General features: G+C 45.3%; 1 protein-coding gene across 4 annotated transcripts in view; it reads left to right on the top strand.

Moving 5' to 3' along the window:
• The window catches only part of LOC119449644 (uncharacterized), a 365645-nt gene extending 341239 nt beyond the window's left edge, over positions 1-24406 (top strand). For all 4 annotated transcript variants that reach the window (XM_037712865.2, XM_037712866.2, XM_049665344.1 and 1 more), the window contains exons 8-9: positions 19439-19724; positions 23378-24406. In XM_037712865.2, coding sequence (XP_037568793.1) covers positions 19439-19722 — 284 coding nt within the window. In that variant the 3' untranslated portion in view covers positions 19723-19724; positions 23378-24406. The remainder of the gene's footprint in view (positions 1-19438; positions 19725-23377) is intronic.
• The last annotated feature ends 233 nt before the right edge of the window (positions 24407-24639 follow it).

Raw genomic sequence — 24639 nt, 5'->3', positions numbered from 1 at the left:
CACGTGAAGCCATCCTCGCCGCTATCGAAGAGGTATGTTTCGATGGATATACAGCTATCGCTCTATGCGAAGTTTCTTTGTGAGCACCGAGGACGGCCACATTTCTATACATTACACCTAACGTGGCGTCCTCAATGGTGGCGTATTGAGTTCAGCGTTGGTCAACCTCACGCTCATTGGTCTCCTTGATCACTTTCCAAGCGTAGTTAAATTATCAATGTACGTGGATGACATGTACGTTTGGGCGTGGGGAGTGACACGCTTATCAGGTGCACGCAAGGCTACGAAAAGCTGCCACTCATACTACACTTTATTACCAGGCCATCAAGGCCTGGAAATTTCATCTGAGAAATGTGCGCTAGAGGTGTTTACGCGTAAGCCCATAACGCACTACAGTGTAATAATCAATGGGAACATTATACCAAATGTTCGGTCATCCAAATTCTTGGGTGTGATAATCGACAGAGACATCTCATGGAGCCCCCATGTATCGTACATGAAAACCTCGTTGACGGGCGTCTGTCACCTTTTGAAGTTCTTCGCTGAAAAGAACTGGGAAATGTCCATAAGCGCTATGCTGCAACTAAATAGGGTACTTTTTCTCGGCTTTTTGCAGTACCGCTAGCCAGAATTAACTAACACAAGTAAAATAAGCCTGCTTAAGGCCATGTGTTAAGGCCCACGCGCTCCGGATTTGTCTAGCTTTTTCTAGAAGTGCGTCAACAGCGGCTACCAATGTAACCGCTAGAGACCACCTCACCAAGACCGACGTCGCAGTTGAAGCTCTAAGGGGGCACGTGAGGCACCTTGCCCGAACTCCCTGCCACCATCTAGTCTATCTACCTGCGGAGAGACCACGTGCCTCGTTCTGCCGAACGGTATCCGCACATCGTGAGGCTTGCTTCGCACCTGCCGCGAGACCTTCGACTCCTCCTTGGTGCCTCATTCCCCAAAGATCAGCCTGACAATACCTGGCGTCCTTAAAATAGCAGATATGTCATCGCCGGCTCTTCAACAGCTTAGCTTACTCCAATTATACGAGAAGTACCATAATTACACACGCACATATACACCGATGGCTCCATCCTGGGTAACGGCTCTACCGCAGTTGTCGTCATTCCAGCGAAAGCAGAACTCGTAGCGCTTCGAGTCGCACTGCACTTTATTAATGACGAACCAACACGCAAATGGTCGATTTTCTGCGACTCGAAGATGGCACTGCAATGTTTACTGTCAACATTACGGCGTGGTCCGCATGAACAGTTGGTATTAGAAATCACAGAGATAATAAATCACCTGACTGAGAAAGGACATGAAAACATTTTTCACTGGCTAACAAGTCACTACGGTATTATCGGCAATCAACGGGCCGATCAAGCTGCTCATTTTGCTCATGCTGAAGACCACTGCTATTGGTATTGTTTGTCGTCTATCGCGTGACTTCTACTCCCCTGTTGTCTTTCTGAAATTGTATTCTACTGTGTGCCTTCCACTACTAGAGTATGCCTCGGTAGTTTGGCGCAGGACGTGAAAATATAATTCTGAGCGCAATGAACGCGTCCAGAATAAACTGATATATACTTCAAAGAATTTAAGAATTATATACCCATTAGCTTGCTTTCAGTATTGTATAAATATTCACCAAGATAATTTCCAATAGAATCAGGGCAACACTTGACTTCAGTCAACCATACCGTTGAAGTGTGGTCGCGTGTATATAGGCCAGACGGGGCGTTGTATTAATATCCGCTTAAAAGAACATGAGACGTCTGTCATGTCAGGAGGAGGAGCAAACCTGCCTTCTCATTGCCGAGTGTGCGGCTGCTCGCCTCTTTTGGAAGACACACAAATTATAGGCAAGGGAACCACACTTTACGAACGTGAACTGATTGAAGCGTCCCATATCCGAAAACATCACAATCAATGTGTTAGTGTGCCCTCGTTATCGCTGTCAAAGAAAGAGATAGCTTATTTAGAAAAATGTGGCTACTAGGTGTCATTTTGTGTTTTTTTTTCTTTGATTGTCACGTGGTATGTACGACGCATGCGCGCTCTGGCTTCCCTGCAAACTTCTGTGTGGTTGCTTTCATTAAACTTGTTGCTAGTCCCAGCATGTGTCCGTCTATTTCTCTCCTGGTGTTTGTGTCCTGAAGGCTGGATTCCATCGTTTCTACAAGTATGTACTAACAGGCCCAGCAACAGACTCTTCAGCCTCTAGAGTCTGTAAGGGAGTCCGTTTATCTAGGTTAATTACTCACAGGGAACCCTGATCATGAGAAGGAAATTTACAGAAGAATAAAATTAGGTTGGAGTGCATACCGCAGACATTGCCAAATCCTGACTGGTAGCTTAGCACTGTGGTTGAAAAGAAAAGGGTACAATCGTTGCATTCTACCAGTGCTAACATATGGGGCAGAAATTTGGAGATTAACAAAGAAGCTCGAGAACAAGTTAAGGACCGCACAAAGAGCAATGGAACGAAAGAATGTTAGGCCTAACGTTAAGAGAACGGAAGAGAGCGGTGTGGATCAGAGAACAAACGGGGATAGCCGATATTCTAATTGACATTAAGAGAGTAAAATGGAGCTGGGCAGGCCATCTAATGCATAGGTGGACCATCAGAGTTACAGAATGGGTACAAAGAGGAAGGAAGCGCAGTCGAGCACGGCAGAAAACTAGGTGGGGTGATTAAGTTAGGAAATTTGCAGGCACAAGTTGGAATGAGCTAGGGCAAGACAGAGGTAATTGGAGATGGCAAGGAGAGGCCTTCGTCCTGCAGTGGACATAAATATAGGCTGATGATGATATTTTCAAGCACCACTTTTGCTTTCTGGCGACAATAGTAAAGCCCTCTCAAATATACCTCAACTTACACCTCGAAAATCAAGACGTATTAAATCAAACCATTTGTTCCTCTATGTGGTCCATGGCGTTAAACGTTGTCCAAAGCTTCTTGATCATGTGCAATTTTTGGTGCCGCAAAAGTATACTAGGCCGAATTACACGTTCTCTGCGTGGCCTTGTTTCATTAGAGACTTTCTTATGGCTTGACTCCAAAAAGAACTAATAAGTTTTCTACCAGTATTTACATATTTCAGAGTTTTTTCCCGTGTTTTGTATATCTATAGATTATCATGTTGTATTACAGCGAAACTCTTAAGGGTTAGGTTCAAGGAGATCACGTCTAGTGTACACCGGAAGTAGGCATCAATCTTGTGGCGTCTCGTTTTGTGGCGTCTTGTTCACTTGATACATACCGAAATTGGCATGGAAGGGTACGAATGTATGACTAACATGACTGCATGATAGGTCATGACATCAATAACATCACATGCTCGTCAGTTACGTCATGATTAACGATAATAAAATCACGTGTGGTGCATACTCGTTTTGGGTATGCGGGTATGAGCCAGGGACAAGAAAGAAAGAAAGAAAGAAAGAAAGAAAGAAGAAAGAAAGAAAGAAGAAAGAAAGAAAGAAAGAAAGAAGGAAAGATATCATGTGTGGCTCATAACCGCGTTGGATATGTCAGTATGAGCCGCTGAGAGCAGGAGCCGGAGAGATCTCGTCGGCGTCGCGGGCGGACTTAGTAGTCGATGGCGGGCAAGTAGTGCAGCAAACGCACTACTTGGACATCGCTCCGGGCGAAAACAAGACGCCGGTGTCCTTGCTCTTTGACGAACATGCCGAAGACGCTCAATACAGTCAATAATGATAATATATACATTCACTATAGCAATATACATTACAGCAGACCCACCATAGTCCCAGCTTCGCTGGCTTCCATCTTCACAGTAGTGGAAGGGCTCTCAATTTTTATTAACTCCCTTTTACGCTCGCCTCCTCGTTTTCTGTTTGCGTATTTGTTTTTCTGTATGCCATTGTTCTGTCTACCACATTTGTCTTCTATGTACACTTTACCTCTCGTATTAATTTTTGAGTGCACCAATACGAATGCTCCGTAGCTATTCCTAGGCATTGTAAGAAATATATCATTGATTGATTGATTGATTGATTGATTGATTGATTGATTGATTGATTGATTGATTGATTGATTGATTGATTGATTGATTGATTGATTGATTGATTGTGACTTGCTTCCACGTTGAGGCTGCTGCGTCCCTGAGATCGCTTCAAGGCATTTTTCGTTGAGCGAACAAGGCGCTCCCACCATTTCCGGCGCATTACAATAAAAGCACGCACCCTGCATTCTTGAGACACACGCTTGCACCAGCATTAAGTAAGTGTGCCCTGTGCTGCTTCGGCGAACGATACCATTGAGGCTCTTAGCGGGCGGTTGCCTTGTCGTGGAGCTTGCTTTCCCTGGGCTATTTGCAGATCCGCTTTCAGTGACCGAGACAGGCGCTGCAGTGCATGTTGACTGACTGTCGTAGCGAAAAAAAAAAAAACGCGCTTCTCTGCCACTGAGGTCCGCGTGCTAATAAAGCCGTAGTTGCACACCATCGTAGTAATTGCTACTGCGTACGATTCTGTGTCAACATTCGCGCTGTGTAAACATTGGCATGGTTGTCAGTAAACAACCGACACTCCCTAAGATGCAGTAACTTGTTTAGCGAGAAGACCGGAGTTGAATATGCAGTCGTCCGCTCGTAGGCATGTGCGCTGTCGTGCAGGCATCGGAAGAAGGGGTAATATGACAAACAACTCGTTTTATTTTTGTTATCGTAAAGCAAGTTTAAATAGGTATTATGAATATTCTAACGGACAGTTCGAACACTGGGGCAAAGGAATATATTACTGATTCCGCCATTTTCCTTGATCCCCCTCAGAACCTTCGTCTTCCTCACATGTGACTGTCCCCGCTACAATGTGGCAAGAAAACTGTTCGCGACTGCGCTTGAAAAACTTGAAAATCGCCCCCTCACAGAGGAAAAAGTTTTAGGACACTGGTCTAGACGGGCTTCGGCACTCAAGGCCTTAAGGGCTCTGCTGAAGTTCTTAAGGGCTTGTGAATTGTGCAACCGGCTTTGAGCGTTGTTGCGCGAATTTTCTTACTTCACTTTTTTTATTTATTTGTTTCTTCCATCGCCTTTTATTCTCTTTACCCCTTTCCCCAGTACAGGGAAGCCAGCCGGTATTTACACTGGCTAACCTCCTTGTCTTTCTTTCCCTTTCTTTCTCTCTCTCTCTCTCTCTCGCACATTTCGTTCACACGTGTGGTATCTGTTTCCTCGGGCCCATAGCGCTCAAGCCAATCTCCAGAAGGCTGACCGTCGAGGTCACTTACAGTGATACACAGAACTGGCTTTTCTCTCCCGGTTACACCTGTGCTTCAGCAACCGCGAGGTGCCCTAGGGTTTGATGAGGACAAAGACGAAACAGCGATTCGTTCAGTTGTTCATCTAAATGTGACACTCTTCCCAACCAGCTTGAACATCTCTGAGATGACGTGAACCTCCCAGACAAAGGTGAAATGTATCACGTGGAAGGAGAGTTGACTTGCGTGCAGCGAAAATGTTTTTTTTTTTTTCACTTCTGCAGAATATTCGTCGCCGTCGTTTCTGGTGGCTGGCTGGCGTTACAACGAAGCATTCTAACGTCCCATCTGTCGTCGAGGTCACTGAACTTCCTTGTTTGTTTGTTTGTTTTCTGTCCTTGGTTGTGCTTTGCAGTAGTGTCTTGGGTGCGTGCGTCCGCAGTGCACAGCACTGACACACTCTATCGAGGAGCAGCATAGCCCCCTTTTCCTGACACGGACGCACTAGATCCTTTCCAGTGGCCCACATCATCTTCGGAAATTTGCATATTTCCTCGCCAAAGGACCGATCCGATGCTTTTACTGACGTGTACTTGTGAGCTCGATGACGTCTGCGCCGCGGCTGAGAGCTGTAGCGCTACCTCAGGCATCTACTCTCTGAAGAGTACTATACCAGTGCGCACGGATGGCTCTCTCTACGCAAACGTACCCCTTCGCTTTCATGCGTACCTTTGTCGCTGGCAGACGTAGGAGGTAAGCATTTGACAGCAAACATTTACAGCGAAACGTTCAGCAAGTATGCTCACCAGCACTTCCTCTTGTCTCCGGCTATGGACTTCAAGGAAATCAAGAAGGTTTTTCAGCATACTCACCCTTTTTCTCATGAAGAGGTCCGTAGCTCCTGCCATCTCACTCTGTTCGGTCATACCCCCACTGACACGAAATATATTGAGCACTTCAAACACTGGGATAAAGGATTATGTTATCACATTCACCATTTTTCTTGACCTCCCTCACAGCCTTCGTTTTATTCACCGTTCATTCGCACTTTGTGGCATCTTTCTCCTCTGGCCGATAACAATATGGGAGAAGTGTTTCGCCAACATTTCGCAACATCCATTGTTTGACAACGAAGTGAAGAGTGGGAGATTAGATAATATTAATGTCTGTTATCCACAATAGCACTGATGCGTAAACAAACCGGCCGTCAGACATGAATTTAACTGTTAAATTTTATGGCTAGAGGCCGAGGCGCGTGATCAAACGTACCCCTCAAGCTTCGACTCAATTGTGGTTCATCTCACAAAAATGCTAAATAACCACTCAACTGAAATTTTGTTAACAGTGGAAGCAAGAAATTTTCTCTATATTTAAATATTTTTGGTCGTCTGCCTCTCTAAAGGTAATGTAGTCGCCGGCGAACTCACCAGTATTTTACGAATGAATTCTCGTTGGTAACCACAGTATATAAGGATACGCTTATGGTTATCACGGTCAAAATAGTCATAGATAGTTGCTGTTCTAGCATTCTGGACAGTACAGTATATTTTTATACCGTTTGAGCAATTTTAAATGCTCAGTGACCGAGTCTTGCCTTCCGGCCTTTGGTACACTTTGACGAAAAAGGACCTGCAGGCGATGTGTGAAGTACAGAACAAAATAGCTCAACGCTATCCAGTGAACCACAACCACTGGATTTGTTTCTTTAATCGATTCGTGCACTTTCCTTTAAACTTTCAGCTTCGACGTCACTGAAAGTACTGAAATTCTGCTACACTGCTTCCATAAGCGACAATCGATCTATCGACATTAACCTGGACCTTTTATACTGAGGCCGAGCAGTGCACCGTTTTGTCTTTGAAATCATTTGAACCATTTCGCCATCTCTAAAGGCATTCAACTCAACGGGAGCAATATTGCATAGGAAAAAAAAATACAGTGGTCTGACTGCCAATAACTGTCAGAACGCCCCTTACTCAAGTGGCACGTAAGGCTGAGTTGGAAAGTTTATAGGAACGAAGAGTGGAAGGGTTCGGACGTCAAAAGCCTGAACAGGATTAAGCAAGGCTCAAAGGATTCGTGGGACCCGTACAAGCTGAGTAGACGGAGGCGATCGATTTGATTGTTCGCTGCGACTGTTAACCTGCCGCACGAGCCTTATTTGATACACGCGCCCGCAGAATTTTAAAAACTAATTCGATTGAGAGTCGGTGCTTTGAATAGCAAGCTGCAATGGTGAAAGCAGACATTGTGAAATGGACATATTCCATTCTTTCGTGAAAATAATTTTGAATTAGAACTTCGTAAAACCTAATTTCAACATACAAATGTCTCCGTTACTCGCACAATAAATATCCCTTTATGTGATGGGTGTGTTTGCGATTCTGGATTTGCGCTACCTGGCTGTAATAGAAATGGGGGTGGCCTATGTGGGGGTTCTGTCATCAACCGTGCGTTATCGCCCGCCTCGGTATTTACAGAACAAAGAGCGTGCCCCTTGGTACGCAATTGTAATAATCCGCGTCTTCTTCACACCCTGTGCTTCACGATAATGAAATTAAATCGGTGATGAAATCGGCATTGAACTGACTAGGATTACTTCGGTACTTTTAGCCACCGCAACTTCGGCAATCCGTCGGATCGCTGGCTTACCATTTTCCTTGGCCGCGAACGACCCGTCCCGATGGCCACAGGAGCAGCTGGCCAAACATATTCATCATCACATTCTCATGCAAGCGTGGCTATTGCCGCAAACGTCGATACGCAGGTCATTGGCCTTGCTCTCGATTTATTTTCGTCGCCTTCAGCGCTCACCTACTCTCATATGTGCTCACATGCCAGCCTGTGTGTCCTATAGAAATGGACACCTGGCTATCAAAGCGTAGAACCCAACTGATGAGCCCGCACTAACAATATACGAACCATCGCTCTCCTATGGTAAGATATGCAGCCGCCTAAACTTCACCAAGCTGAGTGCGGCAAGCAACCTCGCGTTGAGGCCAGTGAATCCGGTACGCTCGTCACGACCTCCTCCGGCATTGTTTCACGCTCAGACGCATTTCACATTTCATATTCCCAAATACTCCCTTTCTTCCTTGATGCGATGTCCAATACACGGTGCACCATATGAGGCCTTCTTTTTTCAGTGACATGATAAAAATGAGATTCTTTAGGACTAATACGGCGCCGGCTACGTACTTGATGAAAAGTAGTATTTTAAACATACTCTTTTATACATAATGCTTAATTACACTTCTACACATTTCAACCTAAAATGTTCCAATAATAAAACTGTGGGACCGAATCGAATACGAATTCAATTATTCGAGAAACACGATCTTCGAATATTGAATGGAATACAGAATATTTTCTTTTTTTCTTTGATAAACAGAGTGAAATATACATATAGCATGGTGTCTGTCCAGCAAAAAAAAAAGGAGGAAAAAAAAAGAAAGAACAAAAAGAAAAAAAGAAAGAAAAAGCTTATTTTCATTATTTCATCCATGCATGTTATTCACAACTGGACTTACGGTCAACTTAGGGGCTTCTAAGTGATAGACAACTACCCACCGTGGTTGATTAGTGGCTATGGTGTTGGGCTGCTAAGCACGAGGTCGCGGGATCGAATCCCGGCCACGGTGGCCGAATTTCGATGGGGGCGAAATGCGAAAACACCCATGCACTTGGATTTAGGTACGCCTTAAAAGGTGGCGTAGGGGTGGTGTAGGGCGTGAAATCTCCAGAAACGGGAACGGTTTGATCTAGAGTTGTTATTGAATGAAGCTTCCTTCTTCAAGGGAGTAGCACATGTGTGTTCAGATATAGCAACGGCTGGAGTCAAATTTTAATTTTGTGAGCTTCTACATAAAAAAAAACAAAAGATACGTAAATTTAAAATAGATCGGTTCGAATACATTGCGTCAAAAATTTTTCATAATATGCGTTCTGTTAAGGGCTTCGGAAAACCCAACTCATCGGCCATGTACTCTGGCGTTAGCGCTGCGATCAGCGAAATAACGCAATCCGGAGTTTTTATCCCCTTGCGCTTTACAGAGAAGAAGCTGTTATGAGCTTAGTCAACATTAATGTTGTGCGAATGCAGGAATCGTCCGCATTGTATACTTTAGGCCAGCGGCTCGGTTCCACACCTCTTCGGCGATGCTGATGGCGGAGACCTTGCCCTAAAGCTGGTTTCACGGCAGCACGGGCCCCGTTGCCGTAAAACCACACTTCAATGCGAAATTCGCGCTGCCGTGAAGGCACACCCGAAGTTGAAATTCGCATATAAGTCGCACCCCAATTTCACTGCTAACATTAAAAAAATTGTGTGTGTTATATTCGCAACATGTGGTAAATTTTAACACAAGTATAATCGGCAGGTTCGGTTCTGGTGAGTAAATCGCATCACTAAAGACAAGACAAAGACGAATTCGTTTACGGTCGCTAAAGATTTCTGCACCTGCTCGATTTTTCAAGCATATTATTCACAGCGGCCGTACGGCTTCCCGAGAGCTGTACGACCGCTGTGAATAGATTTGCGTTGACGTGGCACTAAGCCTTAACATTGGTGGCCGACACCGGGCGAAACAACGCTGGTTAGGCCTAACTACCAAGGAAGGCTCGGTAGTCACGGCAAACCGTCGCGAGAACTTTGCCTCTCATCGGTGATTGGACCACAAATCATGTGCGCAGGCTTGACGTGCCTTCCAGCAAGCGTGCCTACCAAGTTGGTCTGGGTGCTTACAGAATGGCACGGGTTAAGCTTGCGTGTAGTCGGAAAGCATCAAGTCGAACTTGAGCAACACAGCATAGACTGTCTGTGGCGCGATGACAAAAGCCTATTTCACATGATGCAATGTCGGTCGTATGTGAGAGAAATCGCAGCCGCAGGCGTCGAACAACGACCGACCGCTTGGTCACACGCCGCACCGATCGCTGCGATTTTTTGTCGAAATGGCGCCGAGAGTCGCGACTTGCGATACCTATTTAGGTTTGTATTGCAAAATGGTGTCACTCGCTCAACAAGCCCTGAACAGTACAACTTACTGAGCGGAGCCGTAGATTGCGCAAGCGGTATGTACCATCAGCACCGACACGCGAACAATTCAGATAAAATCGCGTAGGCCAGATTCGGCTGTGTGATTTGTCTGCGTTTGTTGACACGCTAGGTGGCTAATCATGCGATGTTCATTTCACGTTGGCATCCGGTGCTGATGGTGTGTAATTTCGCGTGCGTTTCAGTTATTTACATACAATGCTAGTTGTAAATACTGCAAGGTGTTCCTCACGAGAAGACATGGCCTTCAGATATCCCAATTTTTTGGTTTGTTGCGTACAAGCTACTCGCGATGTGCGAAAACGCCACTTTTGTAGCGCGGTATGCTTTTAGGGCGGATCAGTTTAAAAAATATGCAACTATGGTCAAATGCTTTATCGAGCTGATGTGGCATGACAGGATAGTATCCGACGTTTCCACGTCATGCTTATACGCGTGGCCATGTATAGTAGCAGTCGGTTCGTGTCGGCTTTCACGCGCATTTTTCTCGGGGAATTATCTCATTTCCAGGTTCTGTTACTTCCACTCCGAGATGCGATTGCTTATTAAGCTCGCAAAGCGAACTCCCAAACTATATATCGTAATGAATTTTCTACAGTGCCATATTTACCGCTTTGACTAGGAATAAGCGGCATCGTCAATTTGGTTTTTGAAGCATTAATGCACGATAAGCATCATTTAAACAGTTTTATCGCTTTATTTTCTGATGTATCACTTTTTTTCCTGCACAGAAACCAATAAACCTTCAATATCTTGCAGACTTTGTATGCTTATTGCACCTGTATTCATATTGCGCTTACTTCAGTGCATTGAATTTTTGTTTATGCTGGTCGTAACATATCACAGTATTCTAAGAAACTGCTTCGCCGTAAACACCCCTGCTTTTCCATGCTTCACTCTCTCTACCTCCTGTAAAACACATGCAACAATGTGAAAAGCAGGTAAGCACCTTGTTTTTATAAACCGTAGAAAACACGTTAAACAAAAGAAAATCAAAATCGTCAGCTGGTGGCATCCCTTCCTGCTACTGATAGCATCTTTTCAAGTGCGGATGTTCCACAGATAATATTGTGTGCAGACGTATCACGGGACAAAGGCCGTGCCGAACAAGATAGAGGAAAAGTTGCGAATGAGTTTCCAATTACATGTATTACTTCATAAACTTAAATAACCATTTCGTGTCATTACTGATTCTATAAAATAAGTATCATCAAACTTGCCATATACAGAAAGAGAGCATGACATTTGTGTATCTGAATCTTCTTTTCGTTAGAGTGTAAGATGCAGCAGCTTACTGATTTATTTCATGGTGTGATTTAATGGCAGGTGTGTGCAGACTTAAACTTTACAAAATTCTACTCAGCCGAGCCTGCTCTGACTGATGCTCACTAAAATACTACTCAGCCAGACTCACACAATCCTAGCCACACGGGTCAGTCCAAGCCTTAGTAAGCTGACGTTTGAGTAAGTTCACCGAGCTATGCTTACATTACGCGACATTAAAGTTGTTACCTGTGCGGTGCATAAACAAACATTGCATATGAGTCTATGTTGCATAGGATGAAAATAAGGACAATTGTACACATTACAGTTAGTTTTATAGAATTTAATTGACCGTTACGTGAAAGCTTCGCCTTATGTCGACTTGAACAAGTGCATTGGATCTGCACAGTATTTTTGCCGATACTGCTGGCTATTTTTCCCCATTACTGGGTGGCCACATTTTATACATTTCAACACAAAGTCGAATAAAGGACCGTAGTGCAACATATTAAACAAAACGCTTACATCACTGCAAGTACAACAATCAGCATAGGCCAACACTGCAATGAAACCGCGCATGATCATGCCGCTTGACGGCTCTATGGGCTATAGGAGAAACATACGTGGAACCTAGTAGTTACCGGGAGGTTTTAGCTAAGTACGCTGTCACATTTCGTAGCCAGCCACTCAACCACTCGAGTGTGTTCAGTCTGTACTTGTACGTAGGCACACTTTTATTGTCTATATCTTAAAGTTTTATTGTGGTCTCCTCGAAAATTTCACAATACTTGGATTCTGAAACTTGCATTAAAACAGCTTTTCAACAGCAAAAAAAGGAATCAGACTCCCCTGTTTTGAGCATTGGGTTAATGCAGGCAATTCAAGCAGGCATTTCACGTGCTAGAATGCCTGCTAGAATCAATGCGCGTGATTCTCTGTGGTCTCCAGACTCCGGCCGCTAAAAGCGCCGTGCATGTCCTCGCCGTACTGGAGCAGCTGATCGCTGCTCTTTACATAATTTAATTACCTTGCTTGGCACCTGTGGTGCTCACGCAGGAGAAGCCCATACACAAGCTTCTTCGCGGCGAGTTTTTGTGAGCTTTCAATTGTGTTCGTGACTCCGTCCATGCTCTATAGAAGGTAGATGACACGTTTGAAGGACCTTTTTGGACTTTGTTGCTAGCCATGAGGATGCTGAACTTGCCTTTACCGTTGTACATCCTTCTTCTATGTCATCACAACCCCTCATCCAGCTTTTATGTCCCCGTTCCCCCCTCCCCCTGTGCAGAGTAGCAGGCTAGAGCATGCTAGCTCAGGCCGACCTCTCTGCCTTCCTTCAAATAAATTATCTCTCTCTCTCAAGCAGGCATAAAATTTTTCTAATGCAATTTATTCGGGAACACCAGATTAGATTGTACCGTTAAGCTGTCCTTGCACTTTCTTATTTTGGTCAATTAATCTAGTTTGAAATGGCTCCTGCTAGCATGCTCTAACGTTGGTCTAGTACAGTTTAACTACATGACTAGATTAACAGATTCGGATGCTTGCTTTAATTTTCAATGAAGGAACCATTACATCTGCCCCACTCGCATAGGTTCTTGGTAATCCGGGGTTTTCAGCTCTACTTTAAGATGATGTGCTGAAGAAGGTACAAGCACACGCGTGTCAACGAGATTGGCCCATAATTCCGATAGCTTCCTACTTAACGCTTGCCGCTACAAATACAAATCTCCGGTGCTCTATGTTGTTAATAAACAAACAAATGTACTGCTAACAACGTATTTATTGTTTGCCATGGGGCTACGCCACCGCACTACGTACCGCAGCATATTGGTTTTAAGCTTCTTGGTACAGATTCACAGTATACTGACAGCGCGAGACACAGGACGATAAAGTAGACGACGCCCATGTCTGTTAGACAAGTGACTGCAGCCCCCTCAAAAAAAAAATTGTGGCGTCGGCTTTTACGCCTTTCGAAATATTCAGAAAAGACTTCTAACATAATTACAGCAGACGCGCCGCAATCGAAGAACCGGCTTAGCGCTAAGGTTCACAAAACGAATCCCATTTCACGTTCAGTAATCACACACAGATCATTTGCGGCTTCCTTCGGTGGCAGACGTGAGTTTTCTGGTTGGTACTTGCTGCTGCGCCTGGTGCAAGAATATGGCTAGTAGCCGGCGCCACTAATGCCCAGTTACGAGCGATATACACACATCATTTCATCAGAAACTGACGTTCAGCACGGGTAACGCGAGGGTCTCATCTCACTGCGCTGACATGACGACTTCGCTGCAGCCGAATTCCGAATACTACATACTCGATCAGGATAGCTATATGGGCTTGTTGATAGGTATCTTGTAATTTGCTGTAGCGCAGGCTGAACGACGCGGACATAGAAAGCACATAAGACAACACACAGCGCTGAACGAGCCGCTGCAAACAGCTGTGATCGCCCGCCATGTCTCCTCGCACTGAACGCCAGGAACCACTGTTGCGCACTCCAAGACAAATCAACACTTTAAATCGTTTTAGGGGCGAAGCTCCTTATAGCGGCACCCGTTCGTCCCCGTCGTCGTAGTAGTAGTGTGTAACCAGTCTGAGAAAAATGAGAAAAAAAATTCCGAATTTGTGTCCGTAGCGCGGAATCGAACCAGGGACCCCTCACTTCCGAGCGCGCGCGGCGTTAGCCCACTACGCCACGAAGCGGACATGGACACACGCACCACGATGGCAATAAATACCCAACATTAACGAAAGGCCGCGTTTCTAGCGCGTTTCTAACGCGTTTGTGCTAGCGCGTTACGGCCCGTGTAAGAAGCTGGTGTAAGACGCTGTGGCCTCTCCGGCTTACCTTCAACGCGTTTCGAACGCGCTGCCCAAAGCGGTGGCAAGTCAAGTTCAAGTCGAGGAGCGTTTATGAATACGGGGGATATACTCTCTCAGCAGTCATGTGATGGCGTCGGCAAACGCGGTGCACGTTCCGGCATGTGTAAATGGCTGCGTAAGACGCTGTGGCCGCTCCCCCTTACTAGAGAGTACTGCACGTTTCTAACGCGTTTGTGCTAGCGTCCCCTTAAGCGGGAGATCCGATGATTCCCTCCGGAGCTTCGCCCACTCATCATCATTCACCCCGTGGATATGCTGTGATTTTTTTAATTTACAAAGGATGCATATTATTTGCTCCTATTAAAGACAGGCTTATACTATCACAACGCAAAGCTTTTTTCATTACATTTGAAAATCGTTGGTCCTTCCACTCCGTGAAGGTGGATGACAGTCTTATCGCCATCACAACAAATGGAGGGCATACGTACCCGTTCACAGTGCTGAACGCTGGAAGTTTTCCCTTGATTAAAGATTCCTGACACGTACCGCCAACTCTAAGTTGACCAAGGTCTTCTCCACTAGTAGCGGAATGTTCATTCAACACTTCGAAGGCATTGTGTCACTGTTCGTCGGAGCTGATAACACTGATGAGGGACAAGTTGTCGAACTGTTCACAAACGCTTGCGTTCGATGTCTCGAGTTTGCTCGGCGGCGTGGTTAGCAGCATCCGCCCACCATTGCCACTTGTAATTCTTCAAAATGAAATTGCTTCAAAATTAAATCCGTCCGTCCCGTAAGACAATGAATGGTTCATACCCCCTTAAGCAATGGCTCATACCCCAGTAAACGCGGCCTCCCAATTGGGACGACAGAACAAAACATTGGAGGACGCTTCAGCTCCGCCTTTGAGTAGAACGCGATAGCGTTATTGGAACCCGGGACCCGCTCGCACCGCAACGCGCGGCTGTATAGGTGTGGTAGAAATGCTGGAAGATGAGTTTGTGTTTGAGTTTCCTCGTAGCAGAATTAGGTTTTCTCGTACATTCAAATTACAATCTGACGCCGATCGGTAAACAATCAAACGGTGAATCTGACGCCGAATGGTAAAGTCGTACTTTACCATTTTCCTGACGAATTTCACTGTGAGAAATTCCATTTTTGTTCACCAAAACCTTGCACCACGTGGATGGCCTGCGCGGTCGCGGTAGTTGGGGCTTATTTTCTCCGCCACCCGCATCGCACGCCGACGCCTGTTGCCGAGGCTGGATTTCCTGCGACACGGGGCCCACGCTGGAATGATGAGCGGCATCGGAGCCAGCTGTGGAAGACGAAGACGACGAACATACGCGAGCTCGTGCCACTGCTCCCGCATTTGTCGAAGTCGTCTCCTTTCACAGCTGGCTGCGTTGACGCCAATCATTCCGGCGTGCCTTCGTTTATTTATTTATTTTCAATAAAGTTTTTACTCGAAAATAAGGGAAAATCTCTCAATACTCCCAATCCCCAGAAACATGCACCCGGAGTTTCACGAAGATAGAAGAATCGCAAGAGCGAGAGCTCTCCACAAAAAATTCAGTAGTGCTAGGGACGTGGTCTATGTGGACGCGGCGGAATACACAAATAGACAGAGTATGTCGATAGTTGCTACCAATCTAGAGGGTGACTCCAGAGTTAGTGGCAGTGTAAAAACAGGAAAGGCTGAGGTGGCGGAGGAGGCTGCCTTAGCACTGGCAATAGCCGCCACGGAGGCCAACATCATAGTCAGCGACTCCAAGACCGCCGTAAAAAACTATGCCGAAGGAAGAATCTCGCCGGAAGCGCTACGAATTTTAGCCAATTATCGAGAAGATCGAAAAGTTTACATTATATGGGCACCCGCACACTCCTCCCTTCCCGGGAACGAAATTGCGCACAACCTGGCTCGAGAACTGACGGACCGAGCAGGTAACACGCAAATACTGGGAACGGAGAGAGACCGGATGACCAACACTATAAATTGGGCAGGGCCCGTTTCCCCCCGGCACACTCCTCGCTAAGTAGACGGCAAGCGACAGCATGGCGCTTGTTGCAAACAGAAACATATCCGAACCCGGTGGCCTACTACCACCGCTACTATCCAGAACTTTACACCGATAGATGCAGATTCTGTCAAGAAAGGGCGGACTTGCAACATATGGTTTGGGCTTGTCCTGGGACACCCATACAGAATAGAACGCACAAGACCAGAGAGCAGTGGGAGACCGCGCTGCTCAGCTCTGCACCGGAAGACCAACTTAAGGCAATCCAGCAGGCCGAAGATGCCACCAGAGCCCAAGGGCTCGAGGCCGTCATCTAGGTAGAGACGCCTAGGTCTCACAAATCTGCTACACAAATAAAGTTTATTCCTCCTCCTCCTCCTCACTCACTCACTCTGTCGTCGTAATGGGGAAGCCGCGTTTACGGAGGCATGAGCCATTGCTTAAGGGGGTATGAGCCACTCATTGTCTTACCTGACGGACACATTTAATAATAAAGGTGATACGCGAATTTGTTTGCGTACCTATCGTCACGATGACCACCAATAAGGACAATAAATATGTTCAACATTCTGTGTCACCTCTGTGTCGTGCACTAAACAGCTTCGCTGGTCATCAACCTTCACAGAGTGAATTGGCTTATGATTTTTTTTTTTGCAATTAAGCAACCAACTTTGTTATTTAGATTTGTCATCATCTGGCTCTGATTCCAAGATTTTAGGTCAATTCCACAACTATTCGAATTGTTCGCTTCGAAATTATTCGACCGTAATTATTATTCGCTCCTACTTTGCTTCGAATCACACATTTGATTTTTGTTCGAAACGCGTTCTGTTCAGTTGCTGTGACGTCACAAAATGACAGTACGCAAATTTTTGAGAACGGTACCCGTAGCTGCAACCGCCGTTTGGATCCAATCTAATCCCACCATACGTGCCGTGCGAAGCCGGTCTCGTAGCGAGCAGATGACAGCTCGAACTTCACATCTCTCGTCGCGTTCTGCTCCTAGCAGACGACGTGCTCGTAATCAAAATGATTGACAACAGCCTGTCGTCATTTTGACGTCACCAAAAACGACGAACTCCCCAGACGCTTGCCGTCCGGGGAGTTCACCGCTTGCCGATTGGCTGCTCTCTCCCTCCCGTTGTCACACATTTTGAATACTGCCCCTTTGTGACGTTGCAGCAACTGAACAGAACGCGAAACAAAGATCTCCGACAGCGCCCCAGAACTGCACGAAGAGATGTCTTTCTTTCACGCTCACGTCGCCCAGTCAATTGCGTTTACCTTTGCCACATAAGACCGCAAAGGGTAGTGCAGGCGAATGCCAGGAAACAAGGGAGACGTCGCGCCTCGCCAATTCGATCACGTGTTCTCCACCAGTTCGAGCTAGCACACCGCCCCTTTTGCCGGGTCTTTTCTCTATACCTGAAGTCAGTAATATAAGTGGCGCGCGCGAGGGGCTTTTCGCAAGCGCTCTGTGTATCCAGGAAGACAGGCTGATTCTCGTGGCGTGACAGAGTGCGCGCTACGCGTGCCGCGCATACACTCGACATGCGCGCCGCGAAAACACTCAGGGCAGCCACTTTGCCGATATTAAACTCTCGCTATCTCTCCTTTATCTTAGCCTTAAAGCCTGGCTTTGCCTCCTTTATCTCAGCTCTTTCCCCGACAGCGTATGTAGACGTACTACGTTTAAAGAAGAGCTTCACTTCAGGACTTCCTATTTCAATACATGGGAATGTAGAAGTAGATTGGCTCGGCATTCACTACTGAATGAATAATGTGTAGGTATTTTCGAATAAGAGAGAAACAGCTAAATGTACCTGCTGTTGGAAATGAAATATTTATTTTGTCCCTCTCCCCTCCTTATATTAGAATGTTGACGCTAATTAATATATATATATGTATATATAAAAAAGTAAAACACCAGATATGTTGAGTTTACATCTTATAACAGCACCAAATACATATCGCAGTTTTGTAAACTACTCAGACATATACTGCTTATGGTACACAGAACATGACGAAAAATACACGAACAGAAGGACATGTGTTTTCGCTTGACATCTGTGATGCACTGTGTTATAGCTGCTCATACTTTTTTTTTTTCTGCGGAGAGTAGCTTGTATATTTATTGAGCGCTTGCGCAATAAACTTTAGTGGCGAGTCAGCGCTTGTGGTTTCTGCTCTTCTGTTGTCGGCGTGTATTTTTCGCGCTGTACACATTACCATGAATACGCACCAACTCGGCCAGCTTTCCATCTGGGTTACGTATAAGGTTGAAGGCTGATCACCGGCCTATACAGTCGTCACATCAAAAGTCAGTCCAGGCACTTTTGAAATTTTTGCGCTCGAATGAACTATTTGACAGGCTATAGTTCTCACGGACGTTTCCAACCCCTCTATTTTTTTTTCATGACTTTGCTTTTTTTCTCCGCTATTTTTTCCATCTTTCATTTCCCTTACCCTTCCCCCAGTGCAGGGCAGCAAAACAGAATCTTTTCGGGCTAACCTCCCTGCCTTTCCTACCCCGTGTTTTTTTTTTTTTTTTCTTTTTTTTTTTGTCCTCTCTCTCTGTAGGGCTGGTAAAGCGAACACAATTGTTATCTTATACATTGTTTTTATTAGAGCAGGACTTATAGGCTCGGAAAACTTTCAGAATGAGCTGATATTTCCACGCATACTGCAAAATAATAATTATAACTCTCCACTTCAGGCGCTATAATATCTGGTCATATCCTAGTTAACAAAAAAAAACTGCATCTGATTGTTTCTTTTTTTTTTTGCGTAGTTAGAGGAGCTTCAATTATTTTCAAAGCTTGACGATTTCCGAGCAAGCTTTACAGCAACGTTGTGGACTCAGCAAAAAAAAAGTATTCTCCGACTGCTTCATAGATTTCAGCCAGCTCCTTTAAGTGCAAGATATTTCATTCAAATCGCTGGAGCGGCAGCCTAACGAGAGTATACTTCTGCATTTCACATGCGTGTGCGAGCCGAGGAGTGGTCGCGCGATTCCCTTGCCCACCTAACGTCGTGGTTTCGTTTCTGGTTCAGCGCTGAGTTCCTGCCGGTTGACGCCGATCAAGGAGGAGAGCCAGGCTCGCGCCAACGCACCCGGAGACACGCTGCACCAGAGCCTGGGCGCCACGGGCAGCGGCGAGACCCTCTCGCACGTGTATCTGGTGTCCCCGAGGCCCAGCCCCGTCGAGAAGGACGAGGAAGACGAGGAGGACGAGGAAGAAGCGGAGGAAGAAGCTGCACGCCAGCAGCGAGGTGCCGAGCGGCCGCTGCCTGTCGCCGAGGTAGTCAGCGAGAGCGTGTACAAGTGGACCATCTGACGGTACGCGTGACTGCTTCGATCTCAATTTACTGCTGCGCTTCATGCGTCAGAAATGCCGGGAACAGGGACAAAAGGCTTTGTCAGTCGACAAGCTTGACGGTATCCCTGTACCCTTACAGACAGTCAGTGGCTTCGCCGACAGGTCCGACATTGATTGGGAAATTTAGGATGACGCACCGAGGCAATGCGCTCTGCTGTGCACATTGAGAAAAATATTTTTTTCCTTATATACAGGGTGTTTCACTTAAAACCCTGCAATGCCCAAACACAGTTTGGGACATCAAGAATAATAGGGACAAATTGTTGACATTTATTTCTGGCCATGGATAGTACATTAGTAGAAAAAAAAACAAGAAATGTTTTTCTATTATGCCTTAATTACTGTACCAATTAGTTAATTAGCAAATGGTTGGTTACAATGTCCCCTGCTGAAACTTCACTCCAGCATAATAAAAACGCAACTATGGGCTATGTACTGGGTTTCCCGCACTTCAATCAGCACTTTGAGGCATCATACTCAGCGTAGCATGTATGATACGTTGGGCATTAGAGGGTCAACTTGGAGCAAACTTTAAAAATGTGGAAAAGCTACATAGCTGGACAGAACCAAGGTAATGTTGTTTGCCGTCGCTTGGAGATATTCTGATTATTTTTTGCATTCAGAATAATTAGATAATTAGTTTTCATTAAGTAATTAACTTCTCTATTATTACAGCTAGATAAGAAATGTCAATGAGAAAACTGTAGAGCAACATTAGAAACTCCCGATACAGCTTTATGTTGCTCAATACGTACTAAATAAAAGTGTTTTTCCGAGCGTGAAACATGCCCGCGAATACACGTTAAGTGCCTCGAGCGGCCAGTCGCACGCCAATTTTGCGTTTATTCGCAGGGCTTCTTTCACGCTCGGCAATACACTTTTATGTAGCACGTATTGAGCACCGGAAAGCTGTATCGGGAGTTTCTCATGTTGCTATACAATTTTCTCATTGACACTTTTTCTTGTAATAATTATTGAAGAGTTGATTGTATAATTAATTAGGACTAATTATCTAATTACGCGGATTGTAAGAAATAATCTGAGTATCTCCAAGCGACGGCAGACAACATTGCCTTGGTTCTGTCCAGCTACGTAGCATTTGCATATTTTTAAAATTAGTGAAACACCCTGTATGTGCGCACTTCAATATTCATCCCGGTTAATGACTATAATGACAACCTCTTTGGCTCGCATCACAGCAACGCGCGTGTGAGGACGAGAGAAAGAGAAACGAGATGGGAAAGGCAGGGAGGTTAACTGGAAGGTAGATATCCAGTTTACTACCCTGCATTGGGGTAGGGGTAAGGGGAGACAGAAAGATAAAGAAAAATTCACACATGTAGAAAGAGAGGGAGATCAAATAAAAGACGGAAAAGAACACAAACACACACGCACACATACACAATGGAAGGCAGGAATGTCACAGTTGTTCAAACAGGTCGCTTGATTGGAGGAACTTCAGTAGCGCCTTCATCACCTTCTGGTGTGAAGACCGCATCAGCCGGCACTCTTAAGATCGTCTGCTCAGAAAGCGACCGGTCGTCGAGGCGTGCCAACGCCGCCACGAGCGACTGTCTCTGGGAGCTGTAGCAGGGACAATGACACAAGATATGTTCGATTGTTTCCTCTCTGCCGCAGCTATCACAGGCAGCACTGTCAGCCATTCCGATGCGACAAGCAAATACATTCGTGAAAGATACTTCAAGCAGCAGTCGGAAGAGAGCAGCTGTCTCGATTTGGAATAGTCCAGGTAAAATGCGTAGTCGGACGGATGGATCAAGGCGGTGCAGTAGAGTATGCCGGAAACCTGGCGTGTTCCACAAGGATCGTGCGGCATCATGCGCGAGTATGTGAAGCTTTGTTGCGGCATCGGTTCTTTATAGCGGGATGGGTTCCTTTACGGCATTTTTGTGAGCCCTCCTAGCAGCTTCATCGGCATATTCATTGCCCATGATGCCGAAGTGGCCTGGGAGCCACTGAAAAGTGATGTCATGTCCTTTTTCGGCTAGTTCGTTATATAGCTGCCTTATTTCCAGCACAAGTTGGTCTTGTGGTACACGACATAGAGTGGATAGCAGACAATGCTGGGCTGCCTTCGAATCGGTAAATGTGCTCCATCTTCGTGGTAGACCCTGATGAATCATGCGAAGTGCGCTGCGAAGTGCAGCAAGCTCCGCAGCAGTCGACGTTGTCCGGTGAGTGGTTTTAAATTGAAGGGCCACGGCTTTTTCGAGGAAGATCACAGCTCCTGTAAATCCGTCTACCGTTATGGTGACGGGGAAGAACAAGGCAGTGCCAAAGCTGACAGTCATGAATTGGACATTTTATTGGGTGAATCTGTCGCCAAAAAAGCAAGTGAGTCTCAAAGCTCAAGCATAACAGCTACTAAAGTCGTCGGTATCGATATATATATATATATATATATATATATATATATATATATATATATATATATATATATATATACAGCTCTTTAGAGCCGGCGCTCATGACCCGTGGATCAGTTTTCAACAACCGATGAATATATATATATATATATATATATATATATATATACATATGGTGAGGCGGAGTCCAATGGGTCCACGTGTAATTGAAACTTGCAACCACGACACAATCGGGCGTTGTCAGATAGTTACTTTTTATTGCCACAGTTTCAGACGTGAAACTTCCTTCATCAGGGAAATATTGGCTTATATATACATATATTCACTATTGCCATCGCGCACGCAATCTGATTAGACAAATAACCATACAAATATTTTCCTCTCCCGCTGTAACAGAGAATTTTGACTGAAACCTATAGGGCCCGTTTATCCGGTGAAACAAGTTGGCCAACACTGTAACAACACGAGAACGCGCTTCCAACACTTGTACCCTTCTTGTCTTTCCTTCCATTTTTTGACGCTCTCTCTCTATATATATGTGTGTACTGCAGATCTAGCCCTGGGAGTATTAGGCAGTGCCACACAGAGACATGACGGGTATTTACACAAAACCTTGCACGATAGTTAAGCTTGCTCGAACAAATATATATATATATATATATATATATATATATATATATATATATATATATATATATATGCGTGTGTGTGTGTGTGTGTGTGTGTGTGTGTGTGTGTGTGTGTGTGTGTGTGTGTGTGTGTGTGTGTGTGTGTGTGTGTGTGTGTGTGTGTGTGTGTGTGTGTGTGTGTGTGTGTGTGTGTGTGTGTGTGTGTGTGTGTGTGTGTGTGTGTGTGTGTGTTCATATTCATTCTTGCTACATACATGATAGGACTGGTCGGTACTATTCGTCTAAACAAGCTAGCTCGGTTCTGTACTCAATTTCGTCTAGCAAACTTGAATTTCTTATATGAACCTTGACGTCAGCCCTAAGGAAACGCTGATGCTCTGACGTTTCGTGATACTTCTAGAGGTGCCATATATATAACGAGAGGCATACTGTACTTCCAAAATTAACAATCTATTGAATGCTTACTGTTCTTCTTTTTCTTTTTTTGCATCAGCTAGCTCTTTTATTAACCTCTATGATAATCTTGTCTTTCTTGCAGCCCCTACATTGCTAAACCATTTAGCTTACGTTCATTGTAATTTTTCTTAATTTTCACAGGCTGTTCCGGTGCTAGAGCATAACCCCGAATCGAGAAGCGGCTGTTAGAGCGCCGACAGCCGTCCAGCGAAAACAAAAATAACAATCATCAGCGGAAGCAAATGCCAAGAATTAACATCAACTGCAACGCAAGAAGACAGACACGCCGTGCCTTACATAATTCCTCGAAAGACAGGGTATCTAAAATCCCTGCCGACGAACTCCTGCCGAAGACTGCATGTCATCCTGCGAACCCCTGGTCAGCAGGCTCAGAAAATAGTGATGGGATCACCTTAGTTGACAGCACGCGGCTTCGACAACCTCCTTGCTGTTCGTTGTCTCATAAGAGTTTCTGTAAAACAGAGTTCTTCAGTCATACCAGCTCCGAAGTTGCCCTTCAGGATTCGGCCATCTTTCATCACTGCGTTTCGGAAGCAATAAGAGCAGCTTTGTAGAACTGCAGATTTCCCAAGAGTTACTATTCGGGGCAATTTTGCCACATGTGTCCGACAAAGGTAACGCAATAGATCGCAAATATCAAATTTTTCGATCGGTCAGCTTGCTACATTTTCACATCGACACGTTGGGAGTCCCGAGAGTTGCATGGCTGAGGATCTCTGATTGTGAAAGTTCGCATGGAACAAGTTATGATATGTCACATTGATTGTTTCCATCTTCTCACCTAGAGCTGATGCAAATAATGAAAGTTTGCATGTGAAAAAGGTGGGCAAATCACTTTCCCACAATTGTACAGACAAACCTCGCTCCCATGTTGTCGCACCGGTACTCTGTAAAAGAGGCAGAACACGCAGACGCCTGCTTTTCGTATATCCCATGAATATCCTAAGGGTGAACCAGTTAACTACCACAAACTTGGTACTTTGTCCCTATCAGCAGGCTTGTGTGTCGGTTTCGGGTGCACATGAACTAGTCACCGCTGATTCACGTTCGTTGTCTGGTAGACAGCTTTAGTGTCATGGGCGCGTTACCGTGTTGTATTGTGTAATTTGCGATCAAGACGTGTGACAATAAAGTGAACGATGTTACCCCTTCATTCATTCCCGCTGTTTGCGTTTTCCTTACTATCTTGCCCAAAGGTTAATTATTCCTCATTAAAATGTGACAACTCCACCCGGCAGTTCCGGCTGTGAGAAGTCTAACATCTTTGCATTTGTCCTCGCTACGATTAACCGCGCCTACTTATCTCGACCACGTTATATCACCTTGATTCAAGACTATCCCCGGTGACAGTGCTTCCTGGACCGTGGTCACATGCGGCGCAA

This window comes from Dermacentor silvarum, chromosome 4, assembly GCF_013339745.2.
Source record: "Dermacentor silvarum isolate Dsil-2018 chromosome 4, BIME_Dsil_1.4, whole genome shotgun sequence".
In the NCBI taxonomy this organism is placed as follows: domain Eukaryota; kingdom Metazoa; phylum Arthropoda; class Arachnida; order Ixodida; family Ixodidae; genus Dermacentor; species Dermacentor silvarum.
Note: the sequence above shows the minus strand (reverse complement) of the source record. Positions and strands in the feature narration are given on the sequence as shown.